This window comes from Apodemus sylvaticus, chromosome 3 (genome assembly GCF_947179515.1).
Source record: "Apodemus sylvaticus chromosome 3, mApoSyl1.1, whole genome shotgun sequence".
In the NCBI taxonomy this organism is placed as follows: Eukaryota; Metazoa; Chordata; class Mammalia; order Rodentia; family Muridae; genus Apodemus; species Apodemus sylvaticus.
In genome coordinates, this window is record NC_067474.1 from 82,282,664 (window position 1) to 82,299,783 (window position 17,120).

The 17,120-nt window shown below is 44.2% G+C and overlaps 1 protein-coding gene across 3 annotated transcripts in view; it reads right to left on the bottom strand.

Moving 5' to 3' along the window:
• Positions 1 to 17,120, bottom strand: part of Cdk5rap2 (CDK5 regulatory subunit associated protein 2) — a 173,905-nt gene that overhangs the window by 72,779 nt on the left and 84,006 nt on the right. For all 3 annotated transcript variants that reach the window (XM_052176652.1, XM_052176649.1, XM_052176650.1), the window contains exons 14-18: positions 16,943 to 17,083; positions 8,648 to 8,742; positions 3,562 to 3,692; positions 2,659 to 2,768; positions 951 to 1,079 (exon numbers count right to left, since the gene is read on the bottom strand). In XM_052176652.1, the coding sequence (XP_052032612.1) occupies positions 951 to 1,079; positions 2,659 to 2,768; positions 3,562 to 3,692; positions 8,648 to 8,742; positions 16,943 to 17,083 (606 nt within the window). The remainder of the gene's footprint in view (positions 1 to 950; positions 1,080 to 2,658; positions 2,769 to 3,561; positions 3,693 to 8,647; positions 8,743 to 16,942; positions 17,084 to 17,120) is intronic.

Consider the following 17,120-nt stretch of genomic DNA (forward strand, 5'->3'; position numbering starts at 1 on the left):
TAATCCCTGACTCAAAAGAAGCAGACAGCCAAAGCACAGCATAAATATAGTACCTCTGAGTAGTTCCCACTGGGAAAGTGGGAAGACAGCCCATAAACCTCTCCAAAGAAATGGTATGGCCATAGATGTGAGGCCTACATGTACCTGGTACTCCAAGCTGAGTTAAGTCCACCCAGGAAGATGCCAGTTTTGATCCTGAGGGACTTCTATAAGGAAAGATCCTTTGCATTCATGGTGAAAACAGCCTGGCTTCAAAATGATGCTAATTCACACTTAGGGCCAGGTTCTTTCACTGGAGAGATGGGCTCACCAAGCCTAGAGGAACTCAACATATCCTGCTCCCTACAAAGCTTCAGGATTCTTCCCTCTACAGCATGGTTACAAACATAGGAAAAGAGACAAACGTCAGAAGGGACCGTGGGGGCAGGGGGCAGGCGGGGTGTGTAGACATCCTCCTTTAAGCTATGGATATTCCAAGGATGGACCATACTATGAAAGCTCTCTGGAGCCGCGGCCATTCTCCATATAGCTCTAAGAAGACATCACTTATCAAATGTGCCATTCAGCAAATACCCAGAGCCAGGCCACAGTAACATCAAAGGATATCAAACATATAAGATATGGCCTGAGTTGGAGGAAGCACATGGACAGATCCAATGACCAACAGGGTCCTCAAGACTTCACCACAACAAAGAGAATTTCACAGACCTCCCTCAGACAGATAGTCTTAAAAATTGGAGGGAAGGCCTTGTGGCATGCAGAGGGTGTGTGTGTGTGTGTGTGTGTGTGTGTGTGTGTGTGTGTGTGTGTGTGTGAGCGAAGCATGTGAGTGAGTGAGCGTGTACACGTTCTCCCTCCCCCATGCATGCACACGTATGTGCCTGTGTCTATGTATGTGTCGGGTGTCCTCTCTGCAATCAGCACATAGCAACAAGCAAGACTCTTCTTACCTCTGCTTGTTCTGTTGACTCAAGCCTGTCATTTCCCTGGAAACCCATGGAAGAGAGATCAAAAATGGTTTTCTTCAGTTGCTGGTTGTCTGTGTGCAGATCCCTCACAAGCTGTATGAGGTCATTGACCTGGAGGAAGGAGCAAAGACAGAGGTCTCACTTCGAAGCAGAAGCATACACCTTGTGAGAAGGCTACCCAATACCTGAGCTCTCCTCAGCTTCTGTGTCTACAAACAAGGTAAGAATAAGGTCTACCGAATGAGAACTTGCCAGGATCACAGCCACAGCACACTAAAGGCATTTGGGGAATGGCAACTAACATGTTTCTGTCTTGGAACACAGCATTCTGGAGGAAAGAGTCCCCAGAGCTGAAGGTTCTCCCACTCTGTCAGATCATCCTTGATAGCAGAGACCTCCTCTCTACACATAGTTAGCAATGACAGTTATAATGAGCTGTCCTTAAAGCAACACACACACATACCCTACGGGGTTTAGTCAACCGTTCTCAGCAGAAGTCCTAAGGAGACACAGAGGCTCTTCCTAATGAGGAACCAGTGATACAAAGAACTTCGCTGTTCTGGCTGCCAGAGCTGGCACATCTGGGAAACTATGTAAGACATAACAAGAATCAAAGTACCAACATGGCACACAGCAGTAGACTCCAAGGAAGACAGTACACGGTGCCTAAGTTCAGCCTGGAACTCCAAATCCAGGCCCAGGTCTCGCCAGGCCAAGTGCACAGGCAATTGAGCAGACTCATTTTGTTTCCTATGAGCTCCAAATGCCAAGGTCTAATAATTTTTCAAAAGGTTCTTAACCTTTAAAGAAAATTAAAAAAAAAAAAAACTACCCTGTCTATGCATGTAGATGTGAAAGACTCAAACGAGAAACAAAACCCAGACCCATAGGGTGGAAGATAGCCAGTCAGTAAAGTGTCTGCAGCACAAGCATGGAGATCTGCATTCAGACACCTGCACCCACATAGAAGTGTGGAAGCACACTGCTAAGTACCGCACTTCAGGAGAGGAGGGACGACAAACAAACTCTTAGATCTAGCTGCCCAGCAATCTAGTTAAATGCATGAGCTCCAGGTTCAGTAAAAGACCCTGCTGTAAAAAATAAGGTGGAGAGTGATAGAAGAAGACACCCAACACCAATCTTTGGCCTGCGCATACACACACACACCTTTTCCCAACAATGATCCTTTGAAATAGTATGTCACTATAACCATATCACATAACTACAGACTGAAAACCTTGCATTTAAGAAAGAAAGATGTGATGATATAGGCTTGAAACTGCATTTGTTCAAATGTATGAGTTCCTACTACATGTGCCAGGTCCTGGGACGAAAGAAATAAAATTAATATTAAGACTACATTTCAGAGGCTCACATTATCTAGACACAAGGAAACAAATAGTCACCAGTCAGTAGGATAAGGTACAAGGAAGTGAATGAGTTGAGAAAGTGACTTGCTCATTGTAGGGGTGGGTCATTTCCTCAGGAAAGTGGGCCTGGGCTAAGGTATCAAAGCCAGAAATGAGAATCTCCCGAGGAGTACCTAGACCATGCATGGGAGAAGTTATGCAGCAATCCGTAGAAGATACAGCAGGTGGGAAATGAAAGGGGCTTGAGACCTGCACACTTCTGAGATCAGCAACCAAAGAGAAAAGAACAGGCCCAAAAAGTGAACAGGTCAGGTCTATACCTTTTTCTTGAGTTCTTCTTGAGAAAAATGCTCCAATTGAAACGGATTGTGCTCTTCAAGGCAAATACTCAGATACGACGTTTGATCACTATAAAATGAAAATGGTTCTTCTGCACAAAATAAATAAATAAATGAATGAATGAATGAATGAATGAATGAATGAGTGGGGTAGGGGAGAAGACTATTAGAAACATCTTCCTAAGGCTCACCCCCATGCCTTTCACCCAAAGCAATTGCAAGGAGATGGGGGAGGGGAGCTGAAGCGCACAGGGTTAAAGCACAACCTTCAGAGCAAACGTGATTTTGCATGCTCAGCAAGCTGATGTCTCAATGTGTGCTTTCCTCTGGTCTGAAGGCTATTACTGCAGCCAATCCTGAATTTTAATTTGCCTATCAAGTGCTGTACCTGGAGACCACTATCAATGGCACAAGTAAATGATAACTGCAGTTCAAATAAGAGTGCTACTGGCTTAGGTATGAATACACAAAATTTAGATGAGATCCCAAGCACAGACTCAAGGTACATGAAAGTGGCTGACATACTCTTCAGGTCCTAGAGTTTCAGAATTCTTTAGAAAAAGAGCATACCCCCAATAGAAAGCCTGTCTGCCAGCAGGGACACAGAAGGGTATCGGTTACCGGTGTGTTAGGCTCTTCTTCCCATGGCACACATTACATCCTAATAGTGTGGGAAGAATCAGAGCCAGGGGACATTCACTGAATGAAGTACCACCTCAGGCTTTTAATGGGTCCTTCCACAAGGAAGCTGAAGCCAGGCAGATGCAGACTCAGTCAGTAGAGGATCCTGGAGACATTGTTCCTCTGGTCTATGGTTTCTTTCAGTTCAACTAAGACCGTTTGTGGGAAAAAACCAATGGGAAAACCATAGATTGGAGCCTGTACCTTCTCGCCTCCGAATTTCACTGAGCTGCTCCTGCAGGGCCTTCTGCAGATTCCGATAGGCAAGCACATCCTGCTCTAGCTGCTTCCGCAGGGCAAGAACCTCTTTCAACTCAGCCTGCAGGTTGCTGGCACTTGGAAAACAAGACACCAGAAAGTCTAAGACAGACTGATTTATGCTTTAAGATACAAAGCCAAGCAAATCTGTGGTTTTTATGTCACATGTAGGTTGTTGTTTTGAAAGTAAACTTGTTTCTTATTAAAAAAAAAAAGGGTATCTATAAAGAAAATAAAAATTTCTATGGTGCCCCCACTGATCAACACATGCTATTTCTCCAGAATTTTTTTTCCACAAGTATTTCCATGAAGTCTAAATGCTACTGGGTGTGCAAGGTAGAGAACTGTGTGTCCCTTGCTTAAATATTCACTCATATTTGTAAAGGTTTCTGGTAACCTTTTAAATGAGCAAACCGTATCTGATCAGCTGACAGTTCTCCATTTACTTTGACTCACTCCTTACTAATGTCTAACACAGGCACAGCAGGTAATCTAACAAAGGCATCTAATTCTCTGGAACACTCTACTGCTTGGACTACTCCCTTGAGAAGCCTTAGTGTATAAGAGGCTCTCTCACCCAGTAACCAGGCTTCCAAGGAGAGAGATCAGATCAAAAAGATTATACTGAGGTGAGGGTCAGGAGAAAAGAAAAACTTAAGAAAAGTAAGTTCCACAGTAAGACAGAAGCAGACCAACTCATGGCCAACAGAACTCTATTGTAGTAAGTCAACCAAACTGAAAAATGCACAGTAGGAAGGCACTGTTCTGTAAGAGCAGGTATTGAGTTTCACATGGTACAAGAAGCCCAGAACCCAGTGAGAACATAAAAGGTCTATCCCTCTTAGAGTAGCATTAATTGGGAGGAACTCTATGCAAAGAAGTTCCTTCAGTGATGGGCATGTTCTATACACTGTCTAATACAGCAGCCACTAGCTAATGTACCTACTCAATATCTAAAATGGGGCTTAATGTACCACGGAACTGAATGTTTAATATTATTAAATTGAAAGTAAGTGTAAGTTTAAGTAATCGCATTGCTAATAGCTGTTCTACTAGACAGTGCAGATCCACCGAAAGAATTTAGACTCACATCCATGCGCAAGTGCCCCATGATCTGAAGGATACACACTAGTTCTCAGAAGAGCACGGAGAGCGAGCTGACACCTGCAGCACAGATACAGTCACCACAGTCACCACGGTACAACTGTGAGCTTACAGTGTAGTTTGACATTCAGGTTACTTCCTTAAAGAGACTCAGCTATGCGGTGGATCAAAGCGCAGGAACATTTTTAAAGTGAATCAGAAAGTTTCCTTCTTAAACACTAAGAAATATATCACTCTCTTCCAGTGTCTGACATACAGTTCCCTGACAGGGTTCATCACTGCTCTGTAACTATCTGTAAAAATGTATAAATATATGGATTTTTCTAGGGCAAGGGCTCATAAGCTTTTCTGTCAGATTTTCCTAGAGTGGTTGGGAGCTGTTGCTGGGCTTTTATGTGAAACAGACTCAAGCTCCAGTTCTCCTCCAGCTCCATCCATGAAAACACACACACGTCAACAGACACTGGAAGAAATGAGTTTTTCTGCCCTGTCTTCCCTGCTTGTGTGCTGAGGAAGGTTCGTTGTGAAGTGGTCTTCACGTGAGGGAAGGAAGAGCCTATGAGAGCCTTGTACCCACCTGCCCTTCAAAATAACCCTAAGGGTCAATTTGCTTGGCCAATGAGAACCCTTCCATAGGTGCCACAACATAGGCGTGCATGGGGCATGCTGCCAAGACATTTGTCCAGGGAAGCCCCTCCCACTGGGCTGGGGCAGGCTACCACTGCACTAACGCTTCCGTTTCCTGACTGGGTGAGAAGTGAAGTGCACAGCTGATGCTTCACATCTCTCACTTCTGTTTTCCCAACTTCAGAGTCTCTGAGAGGTATGAGAAACGAGCAGAACAAATGTGGGTTTGCTCAGAGAAAAACAAGTACTGTGCGTTCTTCTTGGAAAAAAGTGGCAGAATGGAATGGCCAGGAGGAGAAATACGAGGTGCACAGGAGGGTAGTGCCACTAACCATCTCTACAGCACTGGGCCAGTCCAGTGCGCAGGCTCAGTTACAAAATGAAGCAATTACAACTTTCCTTTGAATTGGTTTTGGGGCTTAAATGAGATATTACATGAGAAAGCCTGGAATATACTCAGCAAACATCTTTACTCTTATTCATGTGATAAAACAAAGTTTTTTGCGCGTTGGGAATTACAGTAGGTACTCTCATCAAGAGAGGATTCTGCATCCATTGAACATATTTGGGAATATCCAGAGACATTGGTGGTTGCCATAACTATACCTGGATGGAGCAGTGTGACAGCAGCCAGCAGGCAGAACTAGAGATATTGTTAACATCCTACAGTACATAGGACAGCCGCTGTGGACTAGATTCATCTTGCCCCAAGTATTCCCACACTGCTGAGGTTGAGCAACAACTGAAGTCACCTCTGGTTGAGAGTACACTTCAACGCGGGCCTCAGTATAGACCCTAGAAGGTCTAAGCTCTGACCATTCTTCACTGCAATATGGAGCTAAAGTCACCAACTTCTGAGGACCGCCAAGCTACAGTGACCAGGCTCATGGTGGCTATCCCTTCCTTCCTTATATGAGAAAGGATGTCCTTCTAGGGCACTACCTTTACTACATTTCCAGAGTGAGCAGTGTTAAACTACAAGGAGAAACTCAACTGGCTCTCAGCCATAATGTTGTCTTCTGCTTTCACCAAGGCCTGAGCATCCAAAACCCCCTAGCTATGTATCCGCACCTAGGACAGGGAGACTGGGCTTTGATGCTATTACTCACAAATATTTCCTGAGAGCTTCATGACTGTGAGGCAGCATTAGAATGTATACAGTATCAGCCCTCATGCCTCAGATACTTTTCTATTATTGTACTAAGATGCTAAGCTTAAGACTGGATCTAGAAGAGTTCATTGTGGCTCACAGTTTCAGAGAATGAGAGTCTATAATCAGCAGGGCAGGGAGAATGGCATTGGGGCCTTTCCAGAGCTTAGTTCTTGATACACAAGCACATGTCACGGAGCTAATTGTGAGTGGTGTGGGCTTTTGAAACCTCAAAACCACATGCAGTAATGTACCGCCCAATCTTTCTAAAACAGCTCCAGTGACAGGGACCAAGTATTCAAATACATGAACTTATTTCTCATTTAAACGATTTCATGTTATGTAACAATGTTAACAAAGCTGGAAGATAGGAGGTGGAGAGAGAAGTAGACAGGTAAGTAGGTTGGGAGGCAGATAAGTGGGAAGCAGGGTAAGGAAGGAAGGAGGGAGAAAGGGAGGTAAGTAGGAAAGCACAGAAATTAGTTGGAAAACAGGCAAGGCTTAGGTAAGGAGGTGGGCAGGCTAGGCCATCCCCACATTACAAACACCCATGCTGAGACTCAGGGTGACAGATGGACCATGCAAGCTTGGACCTGCTAAGTGCTGGAGCTGGGATGTGAACCCAGGTCCACAGATGAGTACAAAACCTTTTAAGCATCCTTGTTCATTTGCTACAGCCTTGGCCCTCTCGAGTCTCATTCATGTTTTTATTCATTAGGAAGAAGCTTATGAACCTAGGAGCCATTCAGAGCTGAGAGTGCTCCAGAGCAACTATATCCCACCCTTAACACTTCCCTGAGCACACAGCCTACTCGGGATTCTGTCAGAGATATCATACAATGAAAGAAAAATCTCCCCCCACCCCCCCTTGAGCTCCCATGGCTGACTCCATGCCTTCCCCACAGTGAAATGGCTACGCTTCCTGAGATATGTCCACACCATCTAGCTCAATTAGTATGTTTTCTGCCTTCTCTAAACTCATTTCAGATCTAAAGTCTGAAAACGACTTCATAACCTGGAAGGTCAGTGCTGGAGGAATGGCATCCCTAAATAGAGCCGTCCCCTAGCACCTGCTCTGCCTTGCCTGGGGACTGATCCCTGCAGATAATCCTGCCCTGAGAGAAGGGGTGGGGCCAAGAGAGGCAACTGAGTTGGGGGCCAGATGAGTCTCCTGGCAGAGAGACACTCGGGCTAGTTCTGAAGGGGGCTTTTAAGACAGAGCACAGACACACTGGCCCATTAGGGCAGGAAACAGCAGGGCATGGCACAGGCAGGTACACATAGCCCAGTGAGTAGTAAAGAGTCCGGGGTGGGAAGAGCAAAAGGCATAGGTAAAAGAAAAAGATGGGTCATGCTTTTAACTATGGAAATTTTTGGACATATTCAGAAAAAGGCAAACTAAAAGCAAACTAAAATAATGAGGCCTTTTTCCACTTCTCTACTCCACAGACCAATAACCAGGAAGCTGTGGCCAATCTTGTTCCATCACAATCACCACCCACTTCTGTTTCTCTACTGTTTTGAAATGAATACTAGATACCGTCGTCTTTCAGCTATAACTATCCTGAGTAAAGACCGATTATTTACAGATGTGCAAGCAGAGGTTAGAACAGGCTGCCTACTAGGGACACAGAGGTGGAGCTAGGGGCAGAAGGCTAACAGGAATACCATTGGATTCAGCTGACCATCCTCAATACCCTTCAATGACACTAAATCATTTTAGCAATCCTACAGACATGAGTCACTCAAAGACATGGAGTTGTGGCAAGGTTCCAGGGCTCTGCCAACACCTGTGCGACCCTGGAGAAGTCACCTAACCTTTTTTGGTTTCAAGGGATTATATGCAATAGGTATAACAGTATTTTGCTCATGCAACAGCTATGAGGAACATCTGAGAGTAGACACATAAAACAACTTCCTAAACACACAGTGAAGAGCTAAAACTCTGAGCAAATATTCTATTTTAATGCTAATTTCGTTGTTCTAAACAGGAAATTCTTGATTGAAAACAGGTATATATGACCATTAAAAGAGATGTTCACTAGCTAACTACTTTGAAGGATTGCTATGTCGGGTGGGCTTTTCCTGCTTAGAAACCAGCAGTACTAACCAGGAAATGTGTGGCTGTAGTGTCTAAAGAGAATCACTTACCTGTCTGTGTCCTGAGTCTTTGCCAGATGGGCATAGATGTTCTGTTCTGCCTTTAAGTCTCCAGTCAGCCCTTCATACTCTGATTGTTGCTTTTCCTGGAAATGACAACGGGCATCTGACATTAGGGGCAGAAGCCAAGGAAGATGGCTTGCCATTATGCAAACACATGTGGCTAGCTCTAGATTTTTAAAAACCACAGACTGCAGGCTCTGAGCCAAACTCAGGCTCAGTCCATAGTCACACAGCACCACCTACAGGAGGAAAGGGGAATGACAGTCTCCATACTTCCCAGAAGGCCATCATGGATGTTGCTATTGGGAGGTGGTAGAAATTCTGAGACTGGGGTATGGTGGAAGGTCTAGTGTAATTAAGGGTACACCCTTAAGAGGAACTGTAGGACCTCTCCCCTTCTTCTCACTTCTGCTTCTTAGACCTGAAGCGAGCAGTGTTTCTACCAGGTGTTCCCTTTCATTGCCTTCCCAACACAACCTAACAGCCCAAGCCTGGGATGCAACCTCTAAAACTGTAAGCTAAACCAAGCCTTCTCCCTTTATAAGTTATCTTGTGTGTTTTATTATAGCTCCATGAAGCTAACTAATATTCAACACAAAGTAGAGAGCCATGCTTCCAACACCCAAAGCCACTAGATTCACCTATCGCTGCTGTGGAGCTACTGCCTCTGATTTCGGGACACTCTAGAGATGCCTTCCTACACTTCCTGATGCTCCACAGAGACCTCACAAACCTGAAACAAAGGGCATACAGGAGAGTGGAAGAGGGCTGGTGAGTGGCATCTGAGACGTGTCCAGAACAGTGGTGACAGAGGCTGGGCTGGACCACTGCTAATTAGTATAGCCTTAGGAAATCAGATTGCAAACCCATGATTCTTAGCACCTCTGTTATAAAATAGGAGTACAGTTTGGTGGTTCTCCATTCTAAAATGTTATTTTGCCATCAAATTCAAATTCTGGTGTAGCTACTTAGTAATTTGGGGATTTGAAAAGTTGCTAATTAATAGCTTGTGCATTCCCACCTAAAAATCAATTGGCAATGACCACCACTTCTTGGAATTATGAAGCAGATTAAGATAAACTATGCTAAGGAACTAGAGACATCTGGAGAAATGGCTAACTTCAGTGCTGAACAGAGAAAAAATGATGTGTACCAAGCACTCTGTTGTGCCAAAGATACATGCTTTAAAATCTGAGCAGTGATTGCCAGAGCCTCTGCAAAAGGACAAAATAGAGGTGCAGGGTATCAAACAGAGCTTCAGTTATACAAGTAAGTCCCAGAGAGGTAGTGCACAGCAAGATGACCAAGGTAAACAGTCCCACATACTTGGCATCTGCTAAAAAGGTAGATCTTTAAAAGCCATGGGGAAAGGTAACACTGTGAGGCAATGAATATGTTAATTATCTTGATTGTGGTGATTATTTCACAATAGCTAACTGTGTTTAAGTTTGTGTCTGTATTTGTATGTGTGACACTGTTTGATGTGTACATGTGTGTCTGTGTATTTCTGGTACTAAGGACTGAACCCAGTGAATTGTGCATGCTAGTCAAACACTCCATGTGGCACTAAATTACATTCCAGTCACCAAAACCTGATGTTTGTCAATTATAATCCAACAAAGCTAATAGATACATACATACATACATGTGTAAATAATGATGAAAAGTTGTCCAAAAGTTGTAAAAGTCATTTTTAAAGCTCTTACTAGCCAAACATGAGAAATTTGAACATCAAAATAATTGCATTACAAAGTCCAAAATTGATACAAATGAATACATCAGAAGAGGTTTTCCTTTATAGTAAAATGGTTAATTAATAGGTATGGGAAGAATGATGGGATCAGAAATTGTATCCATTTGGCAACCATCATGGTAATAAACAATTCAGCCAATAGAAATGAAAGGACTACAACTGGAGGGTGAGTCTTTGAATATCAGGCAATTTACAGACAATACACCTAAACTCTTCCTTAGAACACAGAAAAAAAGGTCCACTGGGTAGTCAAGACCTGAAGACACAGTCTTTGTGAATACATCAAAGCCAAGACAGCTAGTAACTAAACACATGGACTTTGTAGCATAAAACAAGAGAGACTTCCTTCGAACACAGCATCACCACTCTGATACTTCCACAAAAGATGCGCCAACTAAATCAAACCAGCACACACACAGCAAGCAGCCCCACATGAAGAGCACAGGAAGTAACCGCTCTGCACACTTCACACAACCAGGGTCATGGGACTAAAGAATCAAGACTGAAAATCCAAGATGGGATCCCAAATCAGACCTTTGTGCAAAGCATTCCTGAGACAGCTGATGGACTGTAAATAAGCCTGGGAATTAGAAGGCAGAGAGGAGTCTATGCTCATTTCCTGCTATGGTAGCTAGCTGAATGTCTGCTGCCCAAATGTTAGGAAAATATCCAGTTCATGGAAAGTGAAGGCTACTCTCCTGCTTCTCAGCCTCACTAACACGTAAAGGGTACACACACAAATGTGACCAGAGATCACAGCTGCAGCCTCTGTTCACTGACCTCTAACTGAAGCCGCATTCTCTTATATTGTGGTCACCACATGAGCTTTAAGGCTAGCTCTGACACCGCCAGCTGAAATCGCTTATTTGTAAGTTCCAAAGATTTCAGAACATTTATTCTTCTTACTACTTCAAAGCTACTGGGTCACTATCCTTACCATTAAATTTTGTTATTTAAATATATTAATTAAAAATATCATTTCTCTAGAAAAATTTTTTATACTTTGATAACTGAATTTCAATATATTGGTTCACTTCATAAGCCAATGCATATATAAATTCTGTCCATTTACATCTTTTTTTTTTCTTGTCTAGAATATGGGTCTTCTGGCTTATGCTGAACTGCCAAAGAAAGACAGTGGGCAAAAAGCTAAGCACCATTGGACCAAGGAGAACAGTGCTGCTCTTCCAACCCCAGCAAAGATGCTAATCACCGAGGTAGATATCCAACACTTCTGTAAATCACACTACAGGCCACTGGCCCAAGTACTCCTAAATGCTTCTGCATACAACACTGCCCCATGGGGTACTCTCAGCACCTGGCTGCACATAAGCACCTGAAAGGTCATCAAGACAAGGAAAGCCACCACGTCTTTGGTGTAGTCAGTGTATCCTGTCTCACAGTATGCCATTTCTGCCTCTCCCATTACTAGCTATGCTGACTTTATAGACTTGTTATGCTAAATGCTCTCCAAGTAGTCTCTTGTTGAATCTGAATACCTCTGGGTATAGAGATGACACCCTGCCCCCAATTCTAGAAATGAAGACATAAGGAAGGTCTTCATCAACATCAGGATCTTGAGGTATGGCATGGGCTCATCAGCACATCCATACCTGTTTTCAGGAGGTTAAAAATCTTAAATGACTTAATGGATGCATGGTGCCTGGTATGGAGTGGACACTCGGTGTCAGCCCTAAGTACCATTCCAATGCTCTGGAGCTGTGCTAGGTACTTGATAAAAATCCTGTACAGTTACAATGTATGGAGTACTATATCAACCTGTCCAGTTGTAACTGAGTCAGTCCACTTAACTGATGTCAGGATATGGACTTGTATGTGATGTCAAAGTTAACCAAGGGTTAAAAAGTAGAGTGAGAAATATGGAATTCTAGTGTGGAGAATCTCAGGAGCCCAGGCTCTGAGCCAGAGAAGGCGCTGCCATGCCAAGGTCCCAATTCCCAGCACAGCTCCCCTCTCCTCTTTTTCCTGGCAGCCCACCACACTCCTTAGCTTCTGCCTTCATTCTTTTGTTCTGCCTTCCATCTCTGGGATCTCAGACATCCCTCCCCAAGTCTCAAAGACCCGCAGAGATCTCAGAGATGGAGAGACATTGCTTACCACTCTCCAGCGACACTCCAGTGCACTTCATAGGCTCTTCTCCAGCTCAATCTCATAAGGACTCTTCTCTAGCCAAGACAGATGCCCTCCTCTAGTCCTGGAGCACCCACTCACTTTCACCCAGACCTTTCGTGCCAACCACCTGTTCAGTCTGAGCAATGCATATAGCAGTTATCCTAAACTGGGCCTGGTGTCTGGCACAAATCAAATCCTGCCATAAACACTCGCTGAACTGATGATTAAATAGGTAAGAGGGGAACACAGGGACTGATATGAATCTTAAGAGCAGAGATTCCTGTGAATATTTTGCATAATGGAAGTCAGAGTGAGTCAACGTCTTCCTAGAAGCAAATTGCTCACCCATGTTAAATAAATGAACTCTTCGGAGCCATTTGCGTCCCATTTCATCAATCATCTATTCCCCTGCGCTGACTCATGCCCCATTAGAATGAAGTCATTTGGCTCCCTCAGCAGAGCTGACAGCCAGTAGATTTCCTTGGCACAGCAGAGAGCTAGGCGGCCTGAGGATGGTGGGCAGTGAGGCACCTGCTGAGCAGGTGCCATCAAACCTCTCCACAGCATCTCCAATCACAGAACAGCTCAACAGGAGGTCTCTCGGCACAGACACTTGGCACTGTGCTCGGCACACATCTTCATGTGTGGCTCTGCAGTGCAGTCTCCACAGCTCTAGGAGTGATCACCCACTCACCACTCTCAGAATGTGCTAGAAACATAACAGTAGTCCACAGGCAGACAGACCCTGCTCCTCTGTTAGCAAGGCCTGAGCCTTTGTTAAATCTCTTGGGCATTCTAAGATTTAGACAGAGACATCTCACAGCCATTTTGGAATGGCGGTGCTTACAACAGTCAAAGTCTTTTGTCCTCAAAGTTCATGTAACTCCCTCAGTTTTCCCAGAGCCTTCTACATGGTACCTATGAGAACCTTCCAAATCAAAGTCACTCTTGATAGCTGCTGAACTCAAACTATGCTAGCTTCTGGAGCATTCAACACAGAGCAAACCTACCAGCATGTCTCTATTATCTCGAATCCTCTTAGAAGGACATATTAGAATCTGCCTCAAAGACTAGGAAGGCAGATTTTAGAGAGATCTGGTGACTTGACAAAGCCCAGAGATCTTAAGTAGCATGACTTCACCACATACCCAAGAAGGGAAGGGGCATTATTCTGCCACCAGTTCCAGAATGACTTCAAGAAAAACACGTGTACAACGCAGACCACAATCTGAAGAGACAGCAGACTGGTAAAGAGAAGGCTTAATGTATCACTTCCTGCCAGGGAAATTTGGTGACCTGGTAGATGGATGGAGCCTATTGTGACAACTGTGTCACAACCCCACAACAAAGATATTTAATACTCACAAAATGGAGTCACATATCCCAACCAGGTCAACAACAAAGTTAGAAATCACGCCTGTGGCAAGTCACATATAGCCAGGGAACTTCACACCCTCTTCTTCAGTTCCCTGATCACCTAAGCATTAATTCTCAGGATCACACTTGCTTAGCAGGAATAGAAACACTACCACAGCCTTGAGCTCTTTGTAAAAATGGGCAGAGGATAAATTCTAAATCAACACAAAATGGCCAAGGGCAAAGCAGAAGAAATCCACATTTTCTACACAGAAAGAACAAGCATTTGAAAAGCAAACTTTTCTTAAGGGAATAGAGCAGAGACAGTAAGGCTGTAACAGCCAGGAGTTCTTAAATTGACAACCAAAAATTTACAATTCTGAAGTGCAATTTACAATCCCTTATCCACAATTTGCAATTAGCCCTGCACAACCAAATTAAATCCTTTGCCAAATTATTTCAGCATTTTGCACAGTAATATAAAAATTGCCAAGATGTGGATACTGCCAAATGTCCATGCAAAGTCCTGGTACCCATGGTTATATGAGGGACAGACATTACTCCGCACAAAATAAATAAATAATTTAATTTAAATATTAAAATTTTCAACCAGCTTCATAAGATCATAAACATTCTGATCAGTGAACTATACAGGACCAAAATGCTATTCCAAAAGCAAAGTTAAATAAGTATGACGTAAATCAGTGAAGATCTAGCCTATAAACTACCTTGTTTGGATTTCTATTGTTGCAATGAAACACCATGACCAAAAAAAGCAAGTTGGGGAGGAATGGGTTTAATTGGCTTACACTTCCTTGTAAGTGTACAATTACAATTACAAGTGAATTACACTTGTAATTCATTACTGAAGGAAGCAAGGCCAAAAATTTAAACAGGGCAGAGACCTGGACGCAAGAGGTAATGGAGAGGCCATAAAGGGGGGCTTCTTACTGGATTGCTCCCCAAGGCTTGCTCAATCTGCTTTTTTATAGAACCTAGGACCAGCAACCCAGGGATAGCACCACCCAGGATGGGCTGGGCCCTCCCCCATCAATAACTAAGAAAATATCCTACAGCTGGATCTTATGGAGACATTTTTCCCAATTCAGGTTCCTTCCTTTCAAATGACTCTAGCCTGTATAATGTTAATATAAAATTAGCCAGGACATTACCTGACCTAAACTGTTTAGTTTCAAAACAGGCTACCTTTTTACAGGACTGTGCACCTGAACAGTTCCACAAACTTTGGTCCAAATCAAGAGGAGGGGGAGGGAAGAGGAGGGAGAGGGAGAGGGAGGGAGGGAGAGGGAGGGAGAGAGAGGGAGGAAGGGAGAGAGAGAGAGAGAGAGAGAGGGAGGGAGGGAGGCAGGGAGAGGGAGGGAGAGAGGGAGAGAGGGAGAGAGGGAGAGAGGAGAGAGAGAGAGAGAGAGAGAGAGAGAGAGAGAGAGAGAGAGAGAGAGAGAGAGAGAGAGGAGAGAAACATTCACTAAGACTTAGTTCTTGGACTGCTTATGCAGCCACGACCAGGACTGGGTCTGTCACTGCAGCACCATGAAGGTATTGTCTGCAAAAACATTTCTGTGCCTACTGGAAAACAAATCCCAGCCTACCCAGCCACTACAACCACCACAGCTGTTCTGGTTCTTCCCCCCAGACCTTTACCTGCACTCCACAACTGGAGAACTGCGGGGTGGTATGGCACAATAGCACAAGGGCAGCCTCCAGCTCTGTGCCAGCCTAAGGTCTACATCCGCCCTGGTGGATGCCCACGCTGTCCAGTTTGTTCATTATGGAAAGAAACACCTTTCACAAAACCACGTCACAATCAACCATTCATCAGAGGACTAATCTGCCTAATTTTAAAAAGGTTTAAAGAGCCTGACCTAGAGTTAACACCTCTTCTTTTGCACACAGGCTGCCACACTGCATCGTTTATATAATTACTCAACGCACATTTCAAGAGCCAAACATAGGCCTGAGCACTAGATTTAGAGATAGGCACCAGCTTCCACTGCGGAAGGGTCGGGGAGGGGAGGGGAGGGGAGGGGAGGGGAGGGGAGGGGAGGAGAAGCAGAAGTTTGGAGTCAGTAGGAGCAACTAGTGGAGGAGTGTGCTACAAACGAGGGGCCAGTGGAGGGCTGTGGGATCCGGGAGAGTTACCCTAGACAGGTGTCTGCAGGGATACTCAGGGCTTAAAAGATAAACAAAGTACCCCCAAGACAGGGAGGGAGACATAAGCAAAGGCACACTGAGACACCAACAGGGCTCTCAGGCATCAGTAAGCTCTCCGGTGCATTCAGAGCAATGGAGACAGTTACTACAACTATCTGTGCCCACCCTTGGCTCTGAATAAGGACACAGGAACGTATATTAATTATAAGTTTATATAATATTATATTTACTATACTATTTTGGCAGTATAGCTAGGCTGGAGAGCTGTGACTTTTCAGGCTGAAAGAGTGGTTAGGTGGGAACGGGAAGCCAGAGGCCATCTGGACACAGAAAAAGAAGCAGGTACCAGGAGAGATTAAGATGGACAGCTAACGTGCCACAGGGCGGGATCCAGGCTAAGCCAATATTGTTGGGTTAGAATAACTAAGAATCTGGACAGCTACAAGGTCCAAAGCTCATAATTAATATAATAATGCTGTGTCCTTTTTCAGAGCAAGGGTGGACAAAGGCAGTTATGGTGGCTTAGACCAACAATGTGGGGCCAGAGGAGAAAGTGCCAGCATTTCAGCAGGACAGCTTTCTTACTGCTCATAATCCAACATCTCTCAAGAGATGACCTTTGACAGAACAGATATCAGGCTACTCTCTCAGCAAGGTAGGATTTCTCAGTTTCAAGTGCACAGCAAACAGGAATGCCCAGACAAAGGGTACTAATTTGCAGAGCTGCTAGACAAACCCTCCCACCTGTTGCAAGCTCAATTATCTGCAAGAAGGCACTGGAGTTTCTAGATCAAAGAAACTTATCAAACAAGTTTCAGAAAAGAAGATGAATACATTCACATGTGAACACCAATTTCAGTCAAGCTTGCCTTGGAGAAGATGAGTTTGCTGTCTGGTGACTGCTGAGAATACTTTTCTGTTATTAAACCATCGCTCCCAAACTTGAGCTCCTCTGCAGTCATTAAATAACAGTTCTGCTGTATTGCTTCCAAATCTTTTTCATTGGATTTCTAAGGAAATGAAACAAATCATAAGAAAGTTTTCATC